This window comes from Amblyomma maculatum, chromosome 1, assembly GCF_055883805.1.
Source record: "Amblyomma maculatum isolate TAMU_Amacu chromosome 1, ASM5588380v1, whole genome shotgun sequence".
NCBI lineage: Eukaryota > Metazoa > Arthropoda > Arachnida > Ixodida > Ixodidae > Amblyomma > Amblyomma maculatum.
The window spans coordinates 31,904,463-31,927,321 of NC_139344.1; the positions used below are offsets into that span (position 1 = coordinate 31,904,463).

At 48.2% G+C, this 22,859-nt stretch overlaps 1 protein-coding gene across 25 annotated transcripts in view; it reads left to right on the plus strand.

Moving 5' to 3' along the window:
• The window catches only part of LOC146202081 (uncharacterized), a 114,821-nt gene extending 92,405 nt beyond the window's left edge, over nt 1–22,416 (plus strand). For 23 of the 25 annotated variants that reach the window (XR_014703613.1, XR_014703620.1, XR_014703616.1 and 20 more), the window contains one exon: nt 22,160–22,416. Coding sequence is in view for 2 of the 25 variants with exons in the window: in XM_084587928.1 (XP_084444054.1) it covers nt 22,160–22,178 (19 nt within the window). In the remaining 23 variants the exon portion in view is untranslated. The remainder of the gene's footprint in view (nt 1–22,159) is intronic. The other 2 variants (XR_014703630.1, XM_084587930.1) reach the window with 1 other exon arrangement.
• The last annotated feature ends 443 nt before the right edge of the window (nt 22,417–22,859 follow it).

The following is a 22,859-nucleotide window of genomic DNA, read 5'->3' on the forward strand; positions in this document are numbered from 1 at the left end:
TGAAACTTTGTGAGGGCATTTCTGCAATATGGATACTCAAAGAAAATTGAAATAATAATCTTAGGAATAGAAACCCATATCCTTTCGTTCTCGTATCAATACCCTTGACCGGCCTTTATTGATATTGCATCTGTTTCTGAAACACTCTCCTCACGGAGTTTGCTGCGCCTTTATTTTTCATCAGGACACTTCGAAATCGCTAGTTTCTCTGCAACAAATAGGCTCCAAGATCGAGCCTGCACCTTGGGCAGGTTATTTTTCAAGTGAAAGGAGGATAGATTCCCATTTCAGCAAAGCTATTTCCGAAAACGAAATTCTCCCATTCTTTAAACCACTCTCCTCTTACCCCTTACCTCACCTCTTTACTTTTTTCCATCCGAGGCAGAAGCATATACAAACCACGTCAGTGATGTACCACACTGGCCAGACGAACACAATTCTGCTTATCGAAACATTGGCTAGCAGAATGAGGGCCCTCGTCAACTTGTGTTGTGTTGGTTTTTGTGATACATAAGCAGCTAAGGGTATCATACGCCAAGCACACTGTTACACCTTGTCAAGTATTCAGTCTCCACTGACTTTGCCAACACCGCGACCGCATCTTGTGCAGATTTCTAATGCATCTGCTGCTGACCCGCTATCATTATTTTATTTTTCAGGTGAGGGGATCATAGCTTTCCAGTTCAAATAAAGGCACCCCCCCCCCTCTCCCGCCCCTGCCGTTTTTCTTCGGAAGCAAAATTGAAATAAAGTAAAAAAATAAGTGAGTGATACCCAGATGAAGACAAGTAATGATGATTGCCTGAACTCTTCTTCAGTTTCGTTTGGTTGCGGAAAATAGTGTGGGGCAATCCTCGACGTACGGGATGGAGCCCAGTCAGCCTGCGTGCTTGAAGGATGCACTACATATATGCCACAAGTGCGTTAGAGAGGGCCTTAGTGAATAGGTTGATATGTGTGACTTACCACCAGGCATATGAGTACTGTAAGATACAGTTCCAGTTTGAAAATACGGGCTTTGGCGCCAGGCAGCCCTACAGAACAAAAGCGAGATTATTCAATGTGATGTCTTGCGTGGACCACGAGGAAAGGACAACCAGCCGGGATGGAAACCCTAAAGTTACTGCTTTAAACTTGAAGGCTTTAAGGTTCTGGTTAGACCAAAAACCTGGAGTAGTTGGCGGTGGCTTCCGTCGGAAATATAATTAGAAATCTGAAAACGAATTCAGCAAACCAGGGGAGCATCGATATGAATCTAAACTTGATGGCGATGTGGTTGAAGGCTCTGTCATCATCAAAGCGGAATAAATGAGATAGTTCCATGGTGGAGCTGTGGAGTTGTGAGGACATCTGTGCTGCACCCCACTTATCATTGTCTTGCCCGTCGTGCCTACGTCTTTGAATGCGCGGCGCTGCCCAGGGAGCGCGTTGGTTTGGTCCTCCTAGGGAGGGATAGTCGCGGTCGGCGAAGGGCATGGCTTTTAAAGCACGTTTACAATTATGGCTCCCAACTTCGTTGGGAAGCGCAGGTGGCATTTGCTTCTGTTGAGTCGAATTGGGTGTGCATGCGCAGCAGCACCCATGCTTTCACCGCCCCCTTTCGAGCCTTCCGATGGCAAAGGGCACAAAGGGCGAGAGTAACGTAGATTTTACAACAACCCTGCATAAATAAACCTAAGAATTCACACCGTGTCTGACAGCGTGTAATTATACACCGTGAAATTATACCATCTTGTTAATTATTATTCAAATTTCACCAGTATCCTTGTTCGAGTTATCCACCTAGCAGGCAACCAACCTCGAAAGGTGCGGTCAGAAACTCTTACATAATTTTATCCAGTGTCCACTAAAACTTCATTAGTTGTTTTTAGTATTGTTATCACTACTGCATGAGGAGGCCCAAGTCTGGAACTGTAGTTTCCGCAACTTAACTATGTGTGGTCGAAGCCGATCTTGAAAAATAACGCAATACGCAAGCAAGTGCATCGGCATCTGTATAGTATTTCAGACGTTCCCTCCTTTCATCTGAAAACAGGGCTCATGCACTGGTCATCATGGACAAAGCTCGATATACTGCCGATGTCTCGTTGCGTAGTGTACAATATTTCTTATACGGACAGTGATAGAAATTCATCATTCTAAACTCCCCCCAATGTCATGAAGCGAGGAACTTCATAAAATATCTAGAATACGGCGCTGCTACCCTTTCCGCTGTTTAGTGCGTTGCATACTGTAGAGTTACATGGAGGAGAGGCGGCAGAGAGAGAAAGGAGCCAGGCACTTACGCTTTATTTTTATATAGTATTGCAAATCGTAGTGTTTCATCTCCCGAATCGACACACGGCATTTCGGTCCCAATATAATAGAGCGAAATGTGTTTTTTTATTAATTTATCGATCTGATTTTTGGTTTATACTACTTGCTTGGTTTGGAAAGTGGAGTTTAATGGCCCGAAGCGACTCAAGCTGTTAGCGACGCCGTATTGGAGGGTTTTAAAAATTTCGACTACTTGGGGTTCTTTAACGTGCACTGACATCATACAATATACAGGCGCCTAATATAAGGAGAGTCGACTATACGAACAGGAACAGGAGTTGGCCACCCTGGTGCAGTAATTGGCCGCAACCTCTCATGATACGCTCCACAAAACCACGGCCCTCAGTCACCAGCGGCTGCGGAACAACTGACCACGGCGGCGGTCAGACCTGTGACGCAGCAGGGGGTGCTAAGAATTCCTGGCTCCGCTGGACAGGCCGCCATTGGAAACTGACACTGGCAACGTTTAATGCTAGAACCCTAGCTAGTTAAGCTAGTTTAGCAGTGCTGTTAGAGGAACTAGAGGGTATGAAATGGGATGGGGCTTAGTGAGGTTAGGAGGCCTGATGAGGCATATACTGTACTGAAGGATGGGCATGTACTGTGTTATCGAGGTTTACCAGAGAGGCGACAACTAGGAGTAGGTTTCCTTATCAATAAGTATATAGCGGGTAATATAGATGATTTCTATAGTATTAATGAGAGGGTGACACGCATCGTAATTAGGCTTAATAAGCGGTATAAACGGAAGGTTGTACAGGCCTATGCACCTACATGAAGTTATGATGACCAGGCAGTTGAAAGCTTCTACGAAGATGTAGAATCGGCAATGCGAAAAGTAAAGACGCAGTATAATGTACTAATGGGCGACTTCAATGCCAAGGCAGGGAAAAAGCAGGCAGGAGAAAAGGCAGTAGGTGACTATGGCATCGGTTCTAGGAATAGCAGGGGGGAGTTACTAGTTGAGTTTGCAGAGCGCAATAACTTACAAATAATGTATACCTTCTTCAGCAAACGGAAGAACCGAAAATCGACATGGAAAGTCCTAACGGGGAAACTAAAAATGAAATCGACTTCATAATGTGTTCAACCCCCGCCATTATGCAAGATGTAGAGGTAATTGGGAAAGTGCGATTCAGTGACCACAGGATGGTGAGGTCCCGAATTAGCCTAAATCTGAAGAAGGAAGGCAGCAGATTAGTAAGAAAGAAACCTATCAACGAATTAGCGGTGAGGGGGAGGACAGAAGAGTTCAGGATCTCGCTACGGAATAGGTATTCAGCTCTAACCGAGGATGGCGACATTACCCTAGAAGAAAGGAACAATAATTTCATAGATATCATTGCTGATTGCGCGGTAGAAGTAGGCGGTAGGATAGTTAGAGAGGATACCGGTAAGCTGTCTAAGGAGACGAAAGATTTGATTAAGAAACGCCAGAGTATGAAAGCTTCCAATCCAACAGACCAGATCGAATTGGCCGAGACATCAAAGATAATCAATAAGCGCAAGTTGGCCGATATAAGGAAGTATAATATGGAGAAAATTGAGCATGCTGTAAAGAACGGGGGATGCCAAAGCGGTAAAGAAGAAATTGGGCATAGGCAAAAACCAGATGTATGCGATAAGGGACAAGGCGGGCAACGTCATCACGAATATAGACAAGATAGTCAAAGTAGCCGAGGAGTTCTATACAGATCTGTACAGTAGCCAAAGTAGTCAGGACCGTAATGAGATTGGCGGTAGGGAAAAACAGTCAGACATTCCACCAGTGACGAAGGACGAGGTCAAGAAGGCACTAGAAACTATGAAAAGGGGGAAATCAGCTGGAGAGGATCAGATATCTACAGATTTGCTGAAGGACGGTGGGGATATCGTGCTAGAAAAACTGGCCACCTTGTATACGGAGTGCCTGGTGTCATCGACGGTACCGGAACCATGGAAGAATGCAAACATTATCATCATCCATAAGAAAGGGCAGTCTAAGGACCTTAAAAATTACAGACCAATAAGCTTACTGTCTGTTACGTATAAGGTATTTACTAAGGTAATCGCTAATAGAATCAGGAAAACCTTAGACTGCCAATCAAGCAAAGGATCAAGCAGGGTTTCAGAAACGGTACTCTACTAACGATCATATCCACACCATCAATCAGGCGATAGAAAAATGCTCGGAATATAACCATCCCTTATACATAGCATTCATTGATTACGAAAAAGCATTTGACTCGGTTGAAACCTCGGCGGTGATGCAGGCATTGCGAAATCAGGGGGTAGACGAGCTGTACGTGAAAGTGCTGGAAGTTATATATAGTGGCTGCACAGCAACCATAGTTCTGCATAAAGAAAGTAACAAAATTCCCATAAAGAAAGGTGTTAGGCAAGGAGACACAATCTCCCCAGTACTATTCACGGCTTGCTTAGAGGAAGTATTCAGAGACTTGGAATGGGAGCAGTTAGGGATAAGGGTAGATGGAGAACTCCTCAGTAATCTGCGATCTGCTGATGACATTGCCTTGCTAAGCAACTCGGGGGATGAACTGCAAATAATGATTGATGACCTAGACAGAAGTAGAAAGGTAGGCTTGAAAATCAATATGCAGAAGACTAAGGTAATGTTCAACAGCCTCGGGAAGGAACAGCAGTTTACATTAGGTAGCGAAGTACTGGAAGTGTTAGGCGAATATGTCTACTTAGGACAGGTAGTAACCGAAGATCCGGACCATGAAAAGGAGGAAATAACAAGAAGAATAAGATTGGGATGGAGCGCATTTGGCAAGAACTCGCAGATTACGACTATCAGCTTACCGGTATCGCTCAAGAGGAAAGTATACAACAGTTGCATCTTACCTGTATTCATCTATGGGGCTGAAACGTGGAGGCAAACCAAGAAAGTTCTACTTAAGTTGAGGACAACCCAGATGGTTATGGAACGAAAAATGGTAGGGGTAACATTAAGAGATAGGAAGCGTGCCGAGTGGGTCAGAGAAATAACTGGGTTGAATGACATTCTATAGTGGAAATTAAGAAGAAGTATTGGGCATGGGCAGGACATGTAGTGCGAAGAGGGGATAACCGATGGTCGCTGAGGGTAACAAACTGGATTCCAAGGGAAGGAAAGCGTAGCAGGGGGCGGTAGAAAGTTAGGTGGGCGGATGAGATTAAGAAGTTCGCAGGGGTCAAGTGGATGCAGCTAGCACAGAACCAGGTTAAGTGGAGAAATATGGGAGAGGCCTTCACCCTGCCCTGGGTATAGTCAGGCTGATGATGATGACTATACGCAGATGAGGACAACTGGATGGTACGTGAGCCTGCCATGCAGCCTTCACCTGCCCTTCCGCTTACCTGGCCGCCTCCACGGCCACTTGCCCCGTCGCGTAGCTGCTGCCGCCTGTGCCTCTTGGCTTCCCGCTTACCTCTCCGCCAAGATTGCGCTGGCCCTCGCCTCCTACCCTGCGGCTGCTTGACCATCTGCCGCGTAACCTGCCCTGTCTCCCTCCCCGCCGCTTGCAATTCCGCCTATCTTACCGCTTGCCCAGCCGCCTTTCTTGCCGTCTCTTCTGTCACGTACCCTGCTGTCTACCTTGCCGCCTCCATCTCGCCTGCCCCGCCACTTACCCTACTGCCAAGACTGCCACCTACCTCGCCGCCTGCCTTGCTGCTTTCTCTCGTCTACATTGTCGCCTACCCCGTTGCCTACCTTACCAACTGCCCTGCCATCTGCCTTGCATCTTGCACTGCTGCCTATCTTCTCGCCTCTTTTGCTTCCTACCCTACTACCTACATTGCCGCTTACCTTCCTGTCAGCTCTGTCGTTAGCCTGCCGCCACTTTACAACCTACTATGCCAGCTGTCTTGTGGCCGATCCTGCCAGCTTCCATATCATATACCTATCATACTACCTGCGTTGCCGCCTGCCTTCCTGTCTGCTCTGCTAGCATGCGTAATAAAAATATCCTGAAGCTAGCATATGCAGCATGGAATTTCGCCTGCAAACGACAATGTTGATTGAGGTTCCATTGTGCAATACCTGTGTAAACAATATTTCATTAAATCTCGAACCTCCTGCGCATTAAACCATCTTTTTGACCCGTGCTACTACTCAATATAAGACAATCTGGATGCTCTTGCTTATTATCGCTAGCAAAATGCCGCCTACATTACTGCGTCTTTTTCAGTTTTATGGAGTGACAGGTGGGCTGTGTTAATCCCTTAAGAAAAATAGACTCCCTGACCCAAGCAAGGGGTATAAGAGCAGAAGCGACGAAATTTCATGCAGAATAAGACCACGCTATAGCACCACAAGGTAGCTTTAATTTTGAATGGTATGTGGACATTGTCACGTAGGGGTAACAAGGCCGCACACGCAAAAGGAAAACACAGGCGTGATGGTACTGAAATAACTCTTTATTGGGGCTGACTTGCGCCCGCAAAAGAACTATGCAACTCGGCAGCGGCGATAGCAACAAACGTCCTCGTCGGTCGTCGAACAAAGAATATTTGTCACACTCGTCAACGCTCAATTTAAAGGCTGCACAGAACAATCTAGAAACGTCGCAAACAGCTACCAGCACGGGCTGGAACGTTGTGGAAAGACACACGAGTGGCCGGAATCTTCGAGATAAATCTCGGTGCATCTTGCGCTACAACGAAACTGATAAAGGTGTGACTCGCGACATCGAGCATTAACAAACAAAGATTACGGAACTGATACGCGATCCAGAATCAGAGTAATAAGCCTGTATGCCGGCGGCTGTTAAAAAACTAAAAATACAGTTTTGAAGTTTTCGCGGCATTCTAAAAAAAAAAAAAACATCGCCTCGATGTTCCAAAACAATGCAACTTAAACATAAACACTGCAAAGTTTAAACGCCACAGATCCTTTAACGCGCGTAATATGGCTTCAGTCGTACGCCATGTACAATTTCTGGGCGTGCGCGTCGCCGTTGTGATGCTGAAATTACGTCGGGAATGACTTCATAGTCAAGTGGTCCGACGCGGCGAATGATTTTGTACGGCCCAAAGTATCGACGCATCAACTTTTCACTTAATCCGCGACGGCGAATTGGTGTCCAAACCCACACTTGGTCTCCTGGATTGTACTCTGCGTAGCGTCGTCCTAAGTTGTATCGTCGGCTGTAGGTACGCTGTTGGTTTTTAATACGTAGCCGTGCGAGTCGTCGGGCTTCCTCTGCACGCTGCAGGTATAGGCGGCGACGTCAAAGTAATCCTCGTTGGTTACGTGCGGCAGCATTGCGTCGAGCGTCGTCGTGGGCTCCCTGCCGTACACAAGCTTAAACGGGGTCGCTCTGGTCGTCTCCTGGACTGCCGTGTTATACGCGACGATCACGTACGGCAAGATGGCGTCCCACGTCTTGTGTTCAGCGTCGACGTACATGGCGATCATGTCCGCGATCGTTTTATTTAGGCGCTCCGTAAGGCCATTGGTCTGGGGATGGTACGCAGTTGTTCGTCGATGGCTTGTAGGACTGTATTCCAGGATGGCTCGCGTCAACTCTGCCGTAAACGCCGTTCCCCTCTCCGTGATGAGCACTTCTGGGGCGCCATGTCGCAGGAGAATTTGTTCGACAAAAAATTTGGCAACTTCTGCCGCGGTACCATTTGGTAGTGCTCTTACTTCGGCGTAACGGGTAAGGTAGCCAGTGGCAACAATGATCCACTTGTTACCCATAGACTAAGATGGAAAGGGGCCGAGAAGATTCATCCCAATTTGTTGAAAGGGCAGGATTGGGGGCGGAATCGGGTTTAGTAACCCTGCTGGTCTGATCGGCGGCGTCTTGCGTCGTTGGCACTCATGACACGTCTTCACGTAGTGGGCAACTTCGGCAGGCAGTCGCGGCCAGTAATACTTCTGGATTCGACGCAACGTGCGCGCAAATCCGAGATAGCCTGCTGTGGGCTCATCGAGCCATGCCTGCAGAATTTCCTGCCGGAGGTTTTTAGGCACTACAAGAAGTTGCGCGGTCTTTTTGGTTGCGAAGTTCTTCACAAGGAGGCCATTGCTTAACGCGAACGATGATAAATGTCGCCTGAACACACCAGGAGGGGAAGTGGTCTTTCCTTCTAAGTAATCGGCTAGCGCTTTCAGCTGATCGCTATTATTCTGCGAAACTGCTGGCGCTTACCGGTCCCATAAAGGCGTTGCCGTCATCGTCCTTTGGGGGAGCGTCGACGGGAGCGCGTGATAAGCAGTCTGCGTCGGAATGCTTCTGGCCCGACTTATAGACTACAGTCAAGTCAAATTCTTGAAGTCGTAGGCTCCATCTGGCAAGGCGGCCGGAGGGATCTTTCAAACTAGCCAGCTAGCAGAGCGCGTGATGGTCGCTTACCACCTTGAATGGTCGGCCGTATAGGTATGGACGAAACTAAGGAGCAGCCCAGATAATTGCAAGGCACTCCTTCTCGGTCGTCGAGTAATTGACTTCGGCTTTTGTGAGGGACCTGCTAGCGTAGGCGATTATTTTCTCTAGTCCGGCAATCTTCTGGACGAGAACAGCCCCTAGGCCCACACTGATCGCGTCGGTGTGAATTTCGGTCTCGACGTTTTCATCAAAGTGGCCACGTTCAGGAGGGCATTGCAGGCGGCGCTTAAGTTCGTCGAAGGCTTCTCCTTGCGGCGCTTCCCATTTAAAAGGTACGTCAGCCTTTGTAAGCTGCGTCAACGGTTCGGCAATCCGCGAAAAGTTTCTGACAAATCGTCGATAATAAGCGCACAGCCCAAGGAATCGGTACGCAGCTTTCTTGTCGGCAGGCGATGGGGATGGTGCAATTGCAGCTGTTTTCTCCGGGTCTGGGCGAATACCGTCCTTGCTAACGATGTGACTTAGGAACCGGATGTCTTCGTAGGCGAAGTGACACTTCTCTGCTTTTAGCGTTAGTCCCGATGACTTGATGACTTCCAGCACTGTCTGTAGTCGTTTTAGGTGGTCATCAAAGTTTGACGAGAAGACAACAACGTCGTCCAAATATACCAAATACATTTGCCACTTCAAGCCTGCCAGGACTGTGTCAATTACTCGTTGAAATGTGGCTGGTGCGGAGCAGGAGCCAAATGGCATCACGTTGAACTAAAAAAAAAAAACCGTCCGGTGTGATGAATGCGGTCTTCTCGCGATCTCTTTCATCAACCTCAATTTGCCAATATCCGGTCTTCAGGTCCATCGATGAGAAGTACCTTGCATTGCAGAGCCGGTCGAGAGTGTCGTCGATGCGGGGAAGCGGGTAGACATCCTTTTTAGTAATGCTATTCAAGCGGCGGTAATCAACGCAGAAGCGACGTGTGCCGTCTTTCGTCTTCACCAAAACGACTGGTGCCGCCCAGGGGCTCTTCGATGGCTGGATTACCTCATCACGCAGCATATCCTGAACTTGATCGCGTATGGCCTGGCGAACTCGCGGCGATACACGATGTGGGCTTTGGCGCAGAATGCGAGCCTGTTCGTCGATTATAATGCGGTGCTTGGCCAGTGGTGTTTGTCGTACCTTCGATGATGACGAGAAGCACTCCGCGTAGCTTCGAAGAAGACTGAGAATCTGGTCTTTCCTGCTGTGGGTCATTGCCGGGTTGATGTCAAATGTGGGCTGAAGGAATAGGTCCGGTGTGTCTTCCAGCGTTTGTTCGTGGAGGGCGAATACATCTTTGAAGTCCGCTAATTCGTCGAGAACAGCGATCGTCGTGCCCTTGTTGAGATGGCAATATTCTTCGGTGAAGTTTGTTGCCAGCACCTGAGCTTAACCTCTCCGAAATTTCGCGATGCCTCTTGCGATGCAGACACCTCGTTCTAAGAGCAATTGGATATTTCCTTCGACGATGCCTTCAGTGGTTTCGATGTTTGCGCTACCTACGCAGACTGCGATGCTTGATCGGGGCGGGACGGTCAATTCTTCATCGAGGACGTTTAGAGCGATGTGTTGCGTCGACGTCGTCGTAGCAGGAATGGCTTTGTCTGCAGAGAGCTTGATGAGCTTGTATCGCAGGTCGACGATAGCCCTATGTTCATTTAGGAAGTCCATGCCTAAAAGCACGTCGCGGGAGCACTGCTGCAAGACCACAAAGCTGGTGGGGTAAGTGCGCCCATTTACGGTTATTCTTGCAGTGCATCGTCCCGATGGAGTACTCAGGTTGCCACCTGCGGTGCGAATCAGCGGGCCATCCCAAGCGGTGGTAACTTTTCTGAGCTGAGAGGCTAACGGTCCACTAATCACTGAATAGTCAGCTCCGGTGTCTAGTAGGGCAGTGACTCTGCGGCCGTCGACATCAACTTCAATGTCACTTGTTCGCTTGCAAGTTGGCCTTGGTGTCCGATCTCGGCTCCGTCGTTTCTTCAGGTCATGGCCGGGGCATACCGTTGTTACTACGCTGGGCGACGGTGTCGGCTTGCACTCTGGTCGTGTTGTCGTCGATGTCGTCGTGTGGAGCGGCAATGAAATAGCTGCGTCGTCGTTAGTGGTCATCAGCGGCGGAGGATCTTCGTCTTTTCGCCGTTGAGCAACATCACCTCCAAGGGTTGCTGCCTTTAGTTTACCCTGCGCGGGCTTGGGGACCTTCCGCGCAGACTCTCATCATAGTTATGGACTGACGACGCAAAGCGGGCCCTGTACGGCGATGTTGGTCTGAACCGACGGCTTGGTGGCGCAATCTCACCGCTACGCAGATAGTTGTCGATTTCTTCCGGTCGTCGTGGAGCGTCGACTGCAAATCCGCGGAGACCGATTCGTCGGTAGGGGCAGTGCCGCAGAATGTGACCGGCCTCACCGCAGTGGAAGCATAATGGCTGGTTGTTCGCTGTCCTCCAGGCGTCGCACTTCCTGGGGCTTGGGGGTCGTTGGTAGGCTTGGCGGGCGGGGGCCAAGGGGCAGCTTTCAGGAACAGGACGGTAGCGGCGAGGGCTTGGAAAGTCATCACGTTGGGGCGAAGGGCGACGTACTGCAGCAGCGTAGTTCATCGCTGTTGCCTCTTGTGCTGGAACTGTCGCAGCCATCGCTTTAGGAACGCCCAGCGCCTGCTTGACTTCTTCACGGACGCCGTCCGCGAGCGTCGCCACCTGGGGTTTTGCGATGATGGCATCAATCGGCGGAGCTCCTCTCGCACTATCTCCCAGATGAGGTCCCGAAGGTTCTTTCCGCTTGCAGATGCGCTGGGATAGTGGCTTGAGTAGTTTGGCTGAAGTGTCCGCTCGTAGTGGCGCATCCGGGTGTCCAACGTCTTCTCGATGGCAGACGCATCCGTTTCAAATTGCGCCACGGTTTTTGGCGGATTTCGGACAAGATTTGCAAAAAGCGATTCTTTAACGCCTCGCATTAAAAATTTGACTCTCTCACCTTCAGTCATGTTAGGGTCGGCGCGGCGAAAGAGGCGCTTCATCTCCTCAACGTACGCCAGGACAGGTTCGTTAGGAAGTTGAAGTCTTGACTGAAGGAGGGCCTGGGCTCTTTCTTTTCGGACGACGCTTGAAAAGGCAGTCAAAAACGCTTCCTTGAAAATCTCCCAATCCTTTATAGCTGCCTCATAATTTTTGAACCAAACTCGGGCATGTCCTTGAAGAACAAAGTAGACCTGCCTGAGTTTCGCAGCATCGTTCCAGCCGTTGAATTCTGCCACACGGTCGAAAAGGTCCATCCAGTCTCCAGCATCTTCATCCGGTCGTCCATGGAAGCAAGGGGGCTCACGGGGATGGACAAAAACAACCGGTGCTGTAGGCTGGGCCATTGTCAGCGTCGATGCCTTCCGAAATCGAATGGGGTCAGGCGGCAGACCATGTTCGGGTTGTAGGCCTTGAAGTCGGCGGCTGGCTGGGTGACCTGTAGGCTGGTCTTCCAGGGCGACAGGAACACGGCTTGGGTCTTCGATTGAAGGATCGAAGGCAGCACCACCAGATGTGACGTAGTGGTCACAAGGCCGTACACGCAAAAGAAAACACAGGCGTGATGGTACTGAAATAACTGTTTATTGAGCTGACTTGCGCCCGCAAAAGAACTAAGCAACTTGGCGGCGGCGATAGCAACAAACGTGCTCGTCGGTCGTCGAACAAAGAATATTCGTCACACTCGTCAACGCTGAATTTAAGGGCTGCACAGAACAATCTAGATAACGTCGCAAACAGCTACCAGCACGGGCTGGAACATTGTGGAAAGACACACGAATGGCCGGAATCTTTGAGATAGATCTCGGTGCATCTTGCGCTACAACGAAACTGATAAAGGTGTGACTCGCGACATCGAGCATTAACAAACAAAGATTACGGAACTGATACGCGGTCCAGAATCAGAGTGATAAGCCTGTATGCCGGCGGCTGTTAAAAAACAACAAATACAGTTTTGAAGGTTTCGCGGCAATATTTAAAAGGTTCCTTCAGCTTCTCCACGTAACAGCAAGGAAGTGCCAGTCCAAAGATATACAAAACCAGTTTTCTCTCCGCCTACCTGTCAGCAAAACACATGCTTTGTATCTGCTGTAGAAGAAAAAAAAGTTTTTCTCGGAATGGCTATTATTAAGGCTTTCTTCAGGCAAGAAAAGTGTGCTTACCATTTTCCAGCCAGCTGACTGTGGCAGAAGGGCTCTGTCCACATATTTTATCCGCTATTTGCAGGCAGAGTGTAAATTCGAGAGATATGGGTTTCGGTTTATGGGTTTTAACGTCCCAAAGCAACCCAGTTTATGAGAAACGCCGTAGTACAAGTCAACAGAAATTTCGGCCACCTTGGGTTCTTTAGCGTACTCTGGTATCACAGTACACAGGCGTCTATAGCTTTTCGCCCCTGCCGAAAAGCGGTCACCGCCCCTGGCTTTTGACTAAAGAAATGTGTCGGAGATATACATTAATATCATGGTGTTTCACTAGCTGCGCTGGAAACCATGCCAATGCAGCACATCCACGTACTGTAAGCATCGTTTATATAGTCGACTACAATCTCAAACACCTAGCATACAGCCGCTGAGAAGAAAAAAAGCTCATCATTCCATGTAGGAGCGGGGGGACTACATTGGTCGTATCTGCAGTGTTTTCACCCAATATTATAGGATATTGCGAGGTCAGCCTCACAACGAGCACCTTATTTCAAAAAACGCTGAGGAAAATACGGTTGTATGCGTCTTTTAAACTCTATTTTTGTTTTTCAAATCAGAATATGTGAGTGGCCATCAGTGATATCATCGGCGCAGTTTCAAAGCACTAAATCTAATGCTGACTGTAGTGGAATAAAACTCCAATTTACAGCGGCGAATATATCAGAAAAAAAGTCCCTCTAGACGCCGTCAACCTGTTCTTGTGACGTCACGGTCCACACATCGAATGAATATGTTCGCAGGCTATAGTAACACGCGTCCCGTTAAAACGAGATTAACTCCGGCATCATTACATTCGCGGTCGACGTCATGATTGGAGGGCCTCCTTAGAGGGGTATTTGGCACGACGTTTCCAAATTGTATCGAACTATAGCTATCTTTTATAGCACGCATCCCAGCAATCCTTAGACGATGTTAAAATGCATGATATCTTAATAGCTGCAAGCAACTGCGTCATGATGCTGACCTCAGTGCAATTGGCCACAATTTTTGTAATTTTGTCACTGCAAGGACAGAATCAAAATTTTAAACTATAGCTTTCGAGATATTGCGTTTACCTTAAATGTTTCAACGCCAATATCTGGAGCATCCGTAGAAACGTTTAATTCAAATGTTATTATTGTTATTTTCACTGTTCGTGCCTTTTCACCCCTCCTCCCCCTTCCACCTCCCCCAGGCTGAAAGGCAAGCACGCAACGTATGAAACAATCCCAGGAGACGTTATGCTGCCGAGCGCCTTGGCAGCAGCGAACGCATGCACGTGAACCTCGCAACGTGCGATGTTCCCTAAAGCTTTTTCGTAGGCTCCCATGTTATCCATGCCCGGTTCTTCGCTTCGGCACGGCCGATATTAATTAGCATTTACATGTTTTTTTACTAGCTTGAGTGCCGCCGTTCCTTACGAGGCGTGCAGAAAACTAAGTTGCCGTCTTGCTAAGGCACTTTTCCTTAACGAGGCGCTACCATCGCAAGACTTGCCGCTCTACGCGCTGCGCTACGCTCTGCATGTGCTCTGCGCTTCGATCTAAACGTTTGATGGCCCAGATCCCTGATTTCTGTCTCGCGCAGAGCGTATACACAACGAGACATATAATAAAACAGCCCCAAACAAAAGACCAAGAAAGAAACGCAGACACGGGCGCTGTCCTGTGCCTGCGTCTTTCCTGGTCCTCGGTTAAACGCGGTTTCATTGTTTGTCAAAATGTACCAACTGATCCGGCTAATGCAACCCATAAAGTGCACGCCTATTTCATCATCTTTTAATTAGTATTTTATTCCTAACCAGTTCGCTCCCTTTCTGCTCTCTTCCATATTTATGTGTCATCCTGGTGTTTAATTTCTTTTTTCATTGTTTCCTTTATGGACCTCCTCTTGCCCGTTTCGTTGGGTTCACCCTCCGCGACAGCCGAGTTCTGCTCTCGCCCCCGCTTCCCTTCTTTCTTTAATATGGATGCTATGTCAATCAAGCCCTTTGCCAAAGCGTGGTCCATGGACTTCGATGTTTATTTCTGCCGCTTCAAAAGCTTTCTCGAGGCTTAACTTATCTCTGGATTATCACTTACCGCCTCCTTTGCGTCCTTTATCTTCTCTACTAGCACATCAAACACTGTGCACATCACGATTTATTCATTTATTTACGATGTAGCCTGCAGTAACAAGGCGTTACAGCAGGGAAAGAGGCTTCGAAGGTAGCATCAGGTTATACAACCCATAAAAATATAACAGTGCAAGCAGGTCGTCTGATTAGAAACAGAAACACACAAGTTCAGTGAAGCTAGCCAGGTATCGCTGAGCAAAAAAATAAGTGTTTCTGCTGGCGCCCCCCATATGAGCTGGAGGCGCATTCTATTGGTGTGCTATCACCTATATTCGCTGTGCTACCACCCGTTTATATTGTCAACGTTCCAATATAATGTTGGCTAACCTTTTTTCTGCTTCTGCGCGGTTGCCATTCAGGACACCACTCAGTCCTGCTGCTACCGTCACCAGATCGCACCGACATTTTTTGATTCCTGAAGCAGGCACCATTCCCATCCTAGGCCTGAAAACATCAACAACAAAGGGGTCAATGCGAAAGCTATCAGACAACACCGAACAACGTGTAAACAAGTCAGCAGAATGGTCCCACTTACTACGACAAAGAATAATGGTATAAGAGAGAACTACACGCTTCGACTTATTCAAACCTTAATCGTTATCCGCACAATCCATGTAACGCTGTACATCAAGCTACGGAGGAAGGACCTCAAGCACCTCGACACCATACTTCGAGTGGCCTACAAGCGGGCGCTGGGGCTACCCCTCACCACGTCTACCGACCGGCACCACATTTGGTGTCCACAACAAAATCGACGAGCCCTAAAGTGACCCTTTTTTACGCAAACTTTCCGCCTCTCTGGTACTGCCACCGGAAGGCATGCACTTGTGGGCTCGGCATTAGCCTTTTTAGCTCCACGCATCGGAGACAGGGCATACCTAGTGAATCGAGAGTTAAACTCCGCGCCATGCCCCTACCGAATACGAGACATGACGCAAGGCACGCGCTAGGACTACTGACAAGAAATACACCAATGGCACAGGAGCATTCCTGGTGGATGCAGCAGATCTATATGAATGCATCGCAACGGTAGCCGTCACGCTCCTAGGCCTTCAGCGAACGGAGTCCTCGAGTGAGGAACCGATACATGGTAAAAAAGCACACATAAAATACGAAGACACAGAGAACAACAACAACAACAACGACACGGAGTGGAGCGCACCTCGCTCTTCAAGTCGCAGACGCCAAATGTGGAGAACACATTGCTCACCGAGCAGAAGGGTACACAAAAGAGAGCCTTAAGGTGGAGAGAGTTCAGTAAAGTAGAGCGATTTATGTGCACCTTTTTAACATGGATCATTACCAAATGGTACTGCTTTCTACTTTACTGAGGAACCGATCAACGCCGCCGATAAGCCCTAAACCATTTTCCCACACTAAGGTATTCCACTACTTCTACAGCCTGTTCTTCGCCTCTTTGACCACAGCACTCATTGTCCTCCCTGGAAAAGTTCCGACTGATACTCACTTATTACCTTTTACACGTCCTGTTATAGCTTGTGTATACCAGTTCATGTTGAAATCTACGGTTCTCTACAGTTCATGTTGAGCACCCGGAAAATCCACCTATCTCTAAATTTCTGGTTCCCGCTTGCTGATATCTTGAGTTATAACTCCGGTACATATTTTGCTCTCTACCTGTCCTTCCATTACGGGATTGCTTTCCCGATCCTACCGTGGCTGACCTACTTTGCTTTCGCTATCAGGTGCTCACCTCTATCGAACGGCTGACCGCAGCGGTACAAAGGTCATCGTGGTGGCATCATGAATTGACTGAGGGCGCTTTCATTGCAAACATGTCGGCGTTGGCGCCACACAAGAGGGTTTTAACCTCCCTGACGCCATCACAACTTCCAGGTGTCGTCGAAGGCATCCAGCGGCAGCGCTGCAAGCAGTTGAAATGCGGTCGCCCGGCGTTATGTCTTTTCGCCGTCGTGTTACTCCGATGGAGCAGAGCTGCGAGCCGTCGTGGTTGTCGGTTTCGCGTATCTGCTCTTTTGCCTGCCGCCATGGAAGAGGTTAAAACCATGCTCGCTGTACGGGGCGTCTTCAAACTACATTAATAGAACAAAAACGCTCGTAAAGTCGGTACAAAATATTGATAAACAGTCGGCGCGGTGGAGAAAAAGGCGAAAACAGGCTAATGAGGGAGGGAACTGGCAAAGGTAGTAACCGCCAGGTAAAAACGATTTCATGAGATTGAAGGACTTTGAATTATGTGTGGTACCGCAGAGGCTAAAAATTTCATGATAAAGACCTTGGTAAAGCGTTAATGCGGATAAAGAAAGTAAACAATTTGAAAACGCGAATGGAATGAACAGGGTAAAACAGCGAGCAGAAAACGAATATTGTGAGAAAAACCAGAGAAATCCCACAGATGAAAACCTCCCGATGAGAAGAATGCTGCAACCACGAAGAGCTCGAGAGAGGCCAATACGAGAATGAAAACCGACGGAAGAATGGTGTATCACCGTCGAAATTAAGCAATTCCGAGTAATCATGGTCGAGTAATCCCAGTAACCCTAAGTTAATAATAGAATTATTATAAAACCAAGGAATACTTTTAAACTGAAAAGCATTGCTTAATTACTTCATGTGTTGTCCGCACATTATGATTCAGTATATCTCCTGAATGTGGAGCAATTACGGAGTACAAATATCGAAAGCAATATTTTTTTTATATCTCTTATAAACATTTGCGCGTCACAAAACTGAATACATCAAGTTAAAAATCATAAAGTTGCAGAACAGCGTCCGTCACCAACCAAAAACACATTTTCTTTTTTTTTTTTTCACCTTGAATGGGTTCAAGTACAAATGCAAAGAACAGCGAGTTTGTTGAGGAGTTTACCGTCTTTCATTTGTGGGGATTCTCAATTCCCTTCCTCCATTATAACGCCCACGCGTATTAGCCTCCACGCTTCTGTCTAAAGGTGACTACAGGTGACACACATCTGTGATATAGGTTTCTGTTGAAGGATACTGTGTGGGGATTCTCCACCCCCTTCCTCCATTATAACGCCCGCGCGTAATTAACACGCGTGATTACGCGCGCTGGCAGAGAGGTTGGCGGAGGAGAGGGCATGCTGGCCACCCCCCGCCGCCTCCCGGGCCCTGCGGCGACGCTGCCGCGGGCTTCCCTCTTTCCTGCCGGCGTAACCGGGAGGCCTCCTCTCCCGTTCCGTGTCGAGAAGCGCGACTGTAGCAACTCGCTCGGGGGTTCTTCTGCGATTGGGCGCGCACGCGCGCGGTTCATGATTTCCGCCGAGGAGACCACCGCCGTCACCGAGAATCGCCCACTAACCGTAGGCACCTACCGCAACGGGATGTGAGCGCGAAGCCGTGTCAGGTGAGAAGACTCTTCCTCTCGCCTCCTTGACGCGCTTCCCAATTAGGTGGTTTTTATTTCACCCCCGTACGCGGCGTTCGCTCGCTACACGGTGGTTGTTCTGGATTGCTATTCCTTTGCCGTGTACTCGAGCACAATAAACTCTGTTCGAGTACGTAACTCGGTGTTTGTCCCCTCTGGCCCGAACCCGCCGCAGTGGCGACTTCTCGCACCGCGGGTTGGTGGTCACAGCTCTGTCTGCTAGGGCTGGCACGTCGGGGCTAGAAGGCGACTGTAGCGTCTAGCCCCCCCGTGGCGCATTCTTGCCAGAATGAACTCCCATACATTTCAGCAATTTTTTTCGTGGTTGACGTTGACGCAGCTTGTCGACTTCGTTCCTTAGCGGCGGAGCTAACGCTTTCAGCCTGGAACAAAGGAGAATTTTCCAATCGACGCCTCAGGGAACTAGACCTTGGGCTGCGCCTTCGTGTTCCCTCTAACAAAGGGCGGCGCGAAACAACACTGATGTGCCGTATGTGGCTCGGTGTTGCATTCACCAAAAAATACGCTTATGTGATGAGAATGGCGGATAGCCCTAACTGTGAAAGATGCGGCTGCGAAGAGACCACACAGCATCTCCTTTGCGAGTGCCCTGCTTTTTCAAGCGAAATATATGCGCGGCGTTCGGCTCTGGAACATCTTGACAACCGTCCTTTCACAGAGGAGAAAATCCTCGACCCATGGCCACAGAAGGCGTCTAACGGCAAAGCCTTCAAAGCACTTATGTGTTTTATGAGAGACACAAACTTGATTGAGAAACTGTGACTGTGCTCCTCGCCGCCTTACCTTTCCAATCATTCTCTTCTATCTTTCTCCTTTAAACTTCTCATTCCCCTTCCCCAGTGCAGGGTAGCAAACCGGAAGCTTTTCTGGTTAACCTATCTGCCTTCTCGCTCTCTCTCTCTTTTCGTGGTTACTTTTGCATAAAACTAGAAAAAAACATATTTGGAGGTTCGCTCACATTCTCCACCAAAAAACACGGCAAATGTCATGAGATATGTGTGGCCAGATAAACACTTCAGCTTAACTTCGCTTGCAGCCGTGCTAGTGTAGAGCTGGTACAAAAGCAGCCGCCGCTAGAGCATGGCAATTGCCGAGTGGTGTCATCTGCAAGGACCTATTCATAATACAGAAACGCGGTAAGTGAGAATATTTTCGCTTTCGGCCAGAAAATACGGGCTTTAAAGCTAGGCAGCCCTGCATGCAGAAGAAACATTACGGTATTGAACGTGATGTCTGACGTGGACCACGAAGAAAGAACAACCAGCCGGAGGGGAAACCGCAAAATTAGTGCATTCAACGAGATACCTTTAAGGTTCTGGCTAGACCGAAAACCCTGGATAATCGGCGGTGGCCTCCGTCGGAAATAATTCCAGAATCTGAAAATGAGGTCAGCGAACCAGAGGAGAATCAATATGAAACTAAACTTGGCGGTGATGAGGTCATCACCAACGCGGTTTAAACGAGTTATTTACATAGCAAATGACTGAGCATCTCAACAATTAATCTTAGATTTTCTTCCCCACTAAAAGCAAAGCCGTGCTATTTGGTTATGCTGCATAACGATGACCATCATCACTGAGAGCAAGCGTAGCCATCTGAGCGAAAAAGAGAAAGAGCTTGGATAAGGGTGCACGCCTCGTTCAGTAAACAAGCTGTCATGGCGTCAAGAAACAATATTTCGAACAGGCAAGGCGCTGATTCCGTTAGAAGAATAACTCGGTCTATGGCTAGAAAGGGCGTCCCACTGGCACCAGCCGTACAGCCTTCTGGCAACAGGTCCCATCGATCTCGAGAAGGGAGTCGGCCGGACTCAACAGCGAAAGGTGTTACCCGCAGCCAGCGTCGTCTTGTCGCCACAGCGTCAGACCAAGCAGAAGAGCGCCTGCATCCCATTGATGATGCCGGCCCTCTTCCGACACCCGAGGATGGTGAGGACAAGCGCCCTGGAATAGCTGCACCTCCGGGTAGTGGCTGCCCAAAGCTAGCAATTTCTGCGGATCTGCCAGAGGGTGAGACAAGGGCTAAAGAACAGCCGGGGGTACCTGTCACCAATGGCCCGGAAGACGCCGACGAGACCGGCAACAGTGCAACCAGACAAGGACACGCCGCCCTTCACGTTTGCGGCACTCATTAACGTTCGAGAGGAAGTCTGTTCACGCTAGGTTCTTTGACATTCTTTGAGATGAAAATGAAGTTATCTTTGCACCTCGTCTGTTCTTCCATGTCCTTTTTACCACAAGATGACCGAGTTATGGCCTAGCGGTAAGACAGCTTCCCTTTTACGTACGGGAGTTTAGCGGTATGATCTTCAGTGCCATCGCGCATCCCTTGGTGATACAATGGGTGCACGGACTCCTTTGTCTGGCATTCGGCTTAAATGCGCCTAAATGCTTGGTATAGGGTGCTTTAGCGCCATCTTGTGAAAATTATCAGTGTGAGTTTCTACGCACAAAGCAAATTTCGATCCACAGCAGATAGATTTTATATCACGGAGGCGTGAGCGAGCCAAATGATACGAGCTGGAAGGAATTTCTATTCGTGGCAGCCCTCGTGTAAATGCCTCGTGCAATGTAATATCCAGGTAAATTAACTTTATTTTTCTTCACAGCATATATATCTGAAGGCACCGGGAATAACACTCGCGCATTGTCGTGGCTTTGAGCCGCGTGACGAGCGAAGAATGCGAATTCCTGTTTTCGAGATCAATGCACAAACGAAACAGTATTGAAGGTAGAACCAGCACATATGGTATGTGGTGCAAAGAGCGTAAATTCACGAAGTGACATTTTCCCCTCTTTCCTTTGCAAGCGTAACTCATTAAATTCCATTCAAACAGGTTCCGAAATTACGCGCACATGTGAGAGACAGATTTGTGTAAACACTTCACATTCGTTCCGATTTAATACAGTAGAAACTGTGCGCTCGTCCCAGTCACCGTCGTCTTCTCACTATGATGCCCTATATATTACTTTTTCATCTTCCTGCCAAATGAACTGGGAACGATACCCCAGTATCTGTAGTAGTTCTTGTAATATCAGTACTAGGAGCTGTAATAGTAGTAGGTACTGTAGGTGTGGTTTTTGCTGCTGGTAAAATAGTAGTAGTTGCAGCAGTCGCGGTAGTATTAGTAGTAAGCGTAGTCGCAGCAGGAGTATTGGTACTTTCCGTAATAGTAGTATATTGGCAACTTTGCTGCGAAATTACTATCAGTCTTGGCCTCACGCTGGGAGTTAAAAGTTTCCTGAATTCCAAGCCAGTCGTGCTCGCTCACCAGGGTGAATTTTTTGCTTTCCTGATTTGTGCGAGCAGCTTCAATGCCATTTAGAGAACAGACTAGAAATGATGTGCCCATAGGCGTAGCAAATGGTGTCAGAAATTCAAGTGAGCGCATGATGTTAAGATGAATGCAAGGGTCAAGTGGATACAGCTACGACCGCACCGGGTTAATTGAGGAGTATGAGAACGAAATTTCCCCGGCAGTGGGTGTAGTCCAGCTAATGATATCTCGCTCATTTTTTCCGGAACGCCTCTACACGCTATGCTCCTTTCAACGCGGAAAAAGGCAGTACCTGCTAATGTTTTCACAGAACTGCATCGATATGCAGTTTTTAGGAGAGGTTTCTTTCACGAGAAGGTACGCTAAATTGTTTCTCGCGCGTCTCTCTTTGAGACGATGCGTAAGGCTTTATGATACTACGATCAAAGAGGTAGAAGTGGCCTGGGCCTGCTGAATAATCTGTAAATTCATACATCTTGTCTTGGTCTGTTTCAGCAGCGGAATGGTGCAGTAGAGAAGAGATCCGGATACTTTGTGAAGATTTGGGGTGAAAAACAGAGCAGCCTAAAAGAGAATACAGCAGACAAGACGAAAAACACCACACGCGTAAGCTCCATATGGGGTGCTTTGGTCCCGTGAGGGGTTTAATTAGCTGCAATAAAGCGACCACATGTTGTTTGTTGAGATTACAGCCCTTAAAGCAGACTAGCTTCAGCTGTGCATGGAATTAAAACGAAGGAGCAGTGATTGTATAGCAATTTATTTCATTTCATGGCTCACCTGACTTAGCACTCCTTACACATCCCAGGCTTGGTTTGGTTTCCGTGTGTGTGAGAGGGGGGGCGGGGTCAGTATCTTAAAGTGAGTCAGGCTTAGACACAGGAACGTATATTGAAATACTGGACATTTTGCCACTTTAGGTTGTTTAACGTGTTATGGCAGCCCACACCGCACATGTCTTGCTTTCGACTTCAAAACTACGCCACCGCTGCCGGGATTCAATCCCCCATCCTTAGGCACAGGATTCGAGGGCCCTAACCAGTGCACGATCACGTCGGGGCATCCCAGTCTTCGTTGGCTGTTGAAACCGAAAGAGAAGCAAAATGAATTATATTTTATGTAGTTTATTCACAGTAGCAGAATATCATGGCACGACCCACATTGATGATGTCGAAAATATTACAAAATTGTAAAC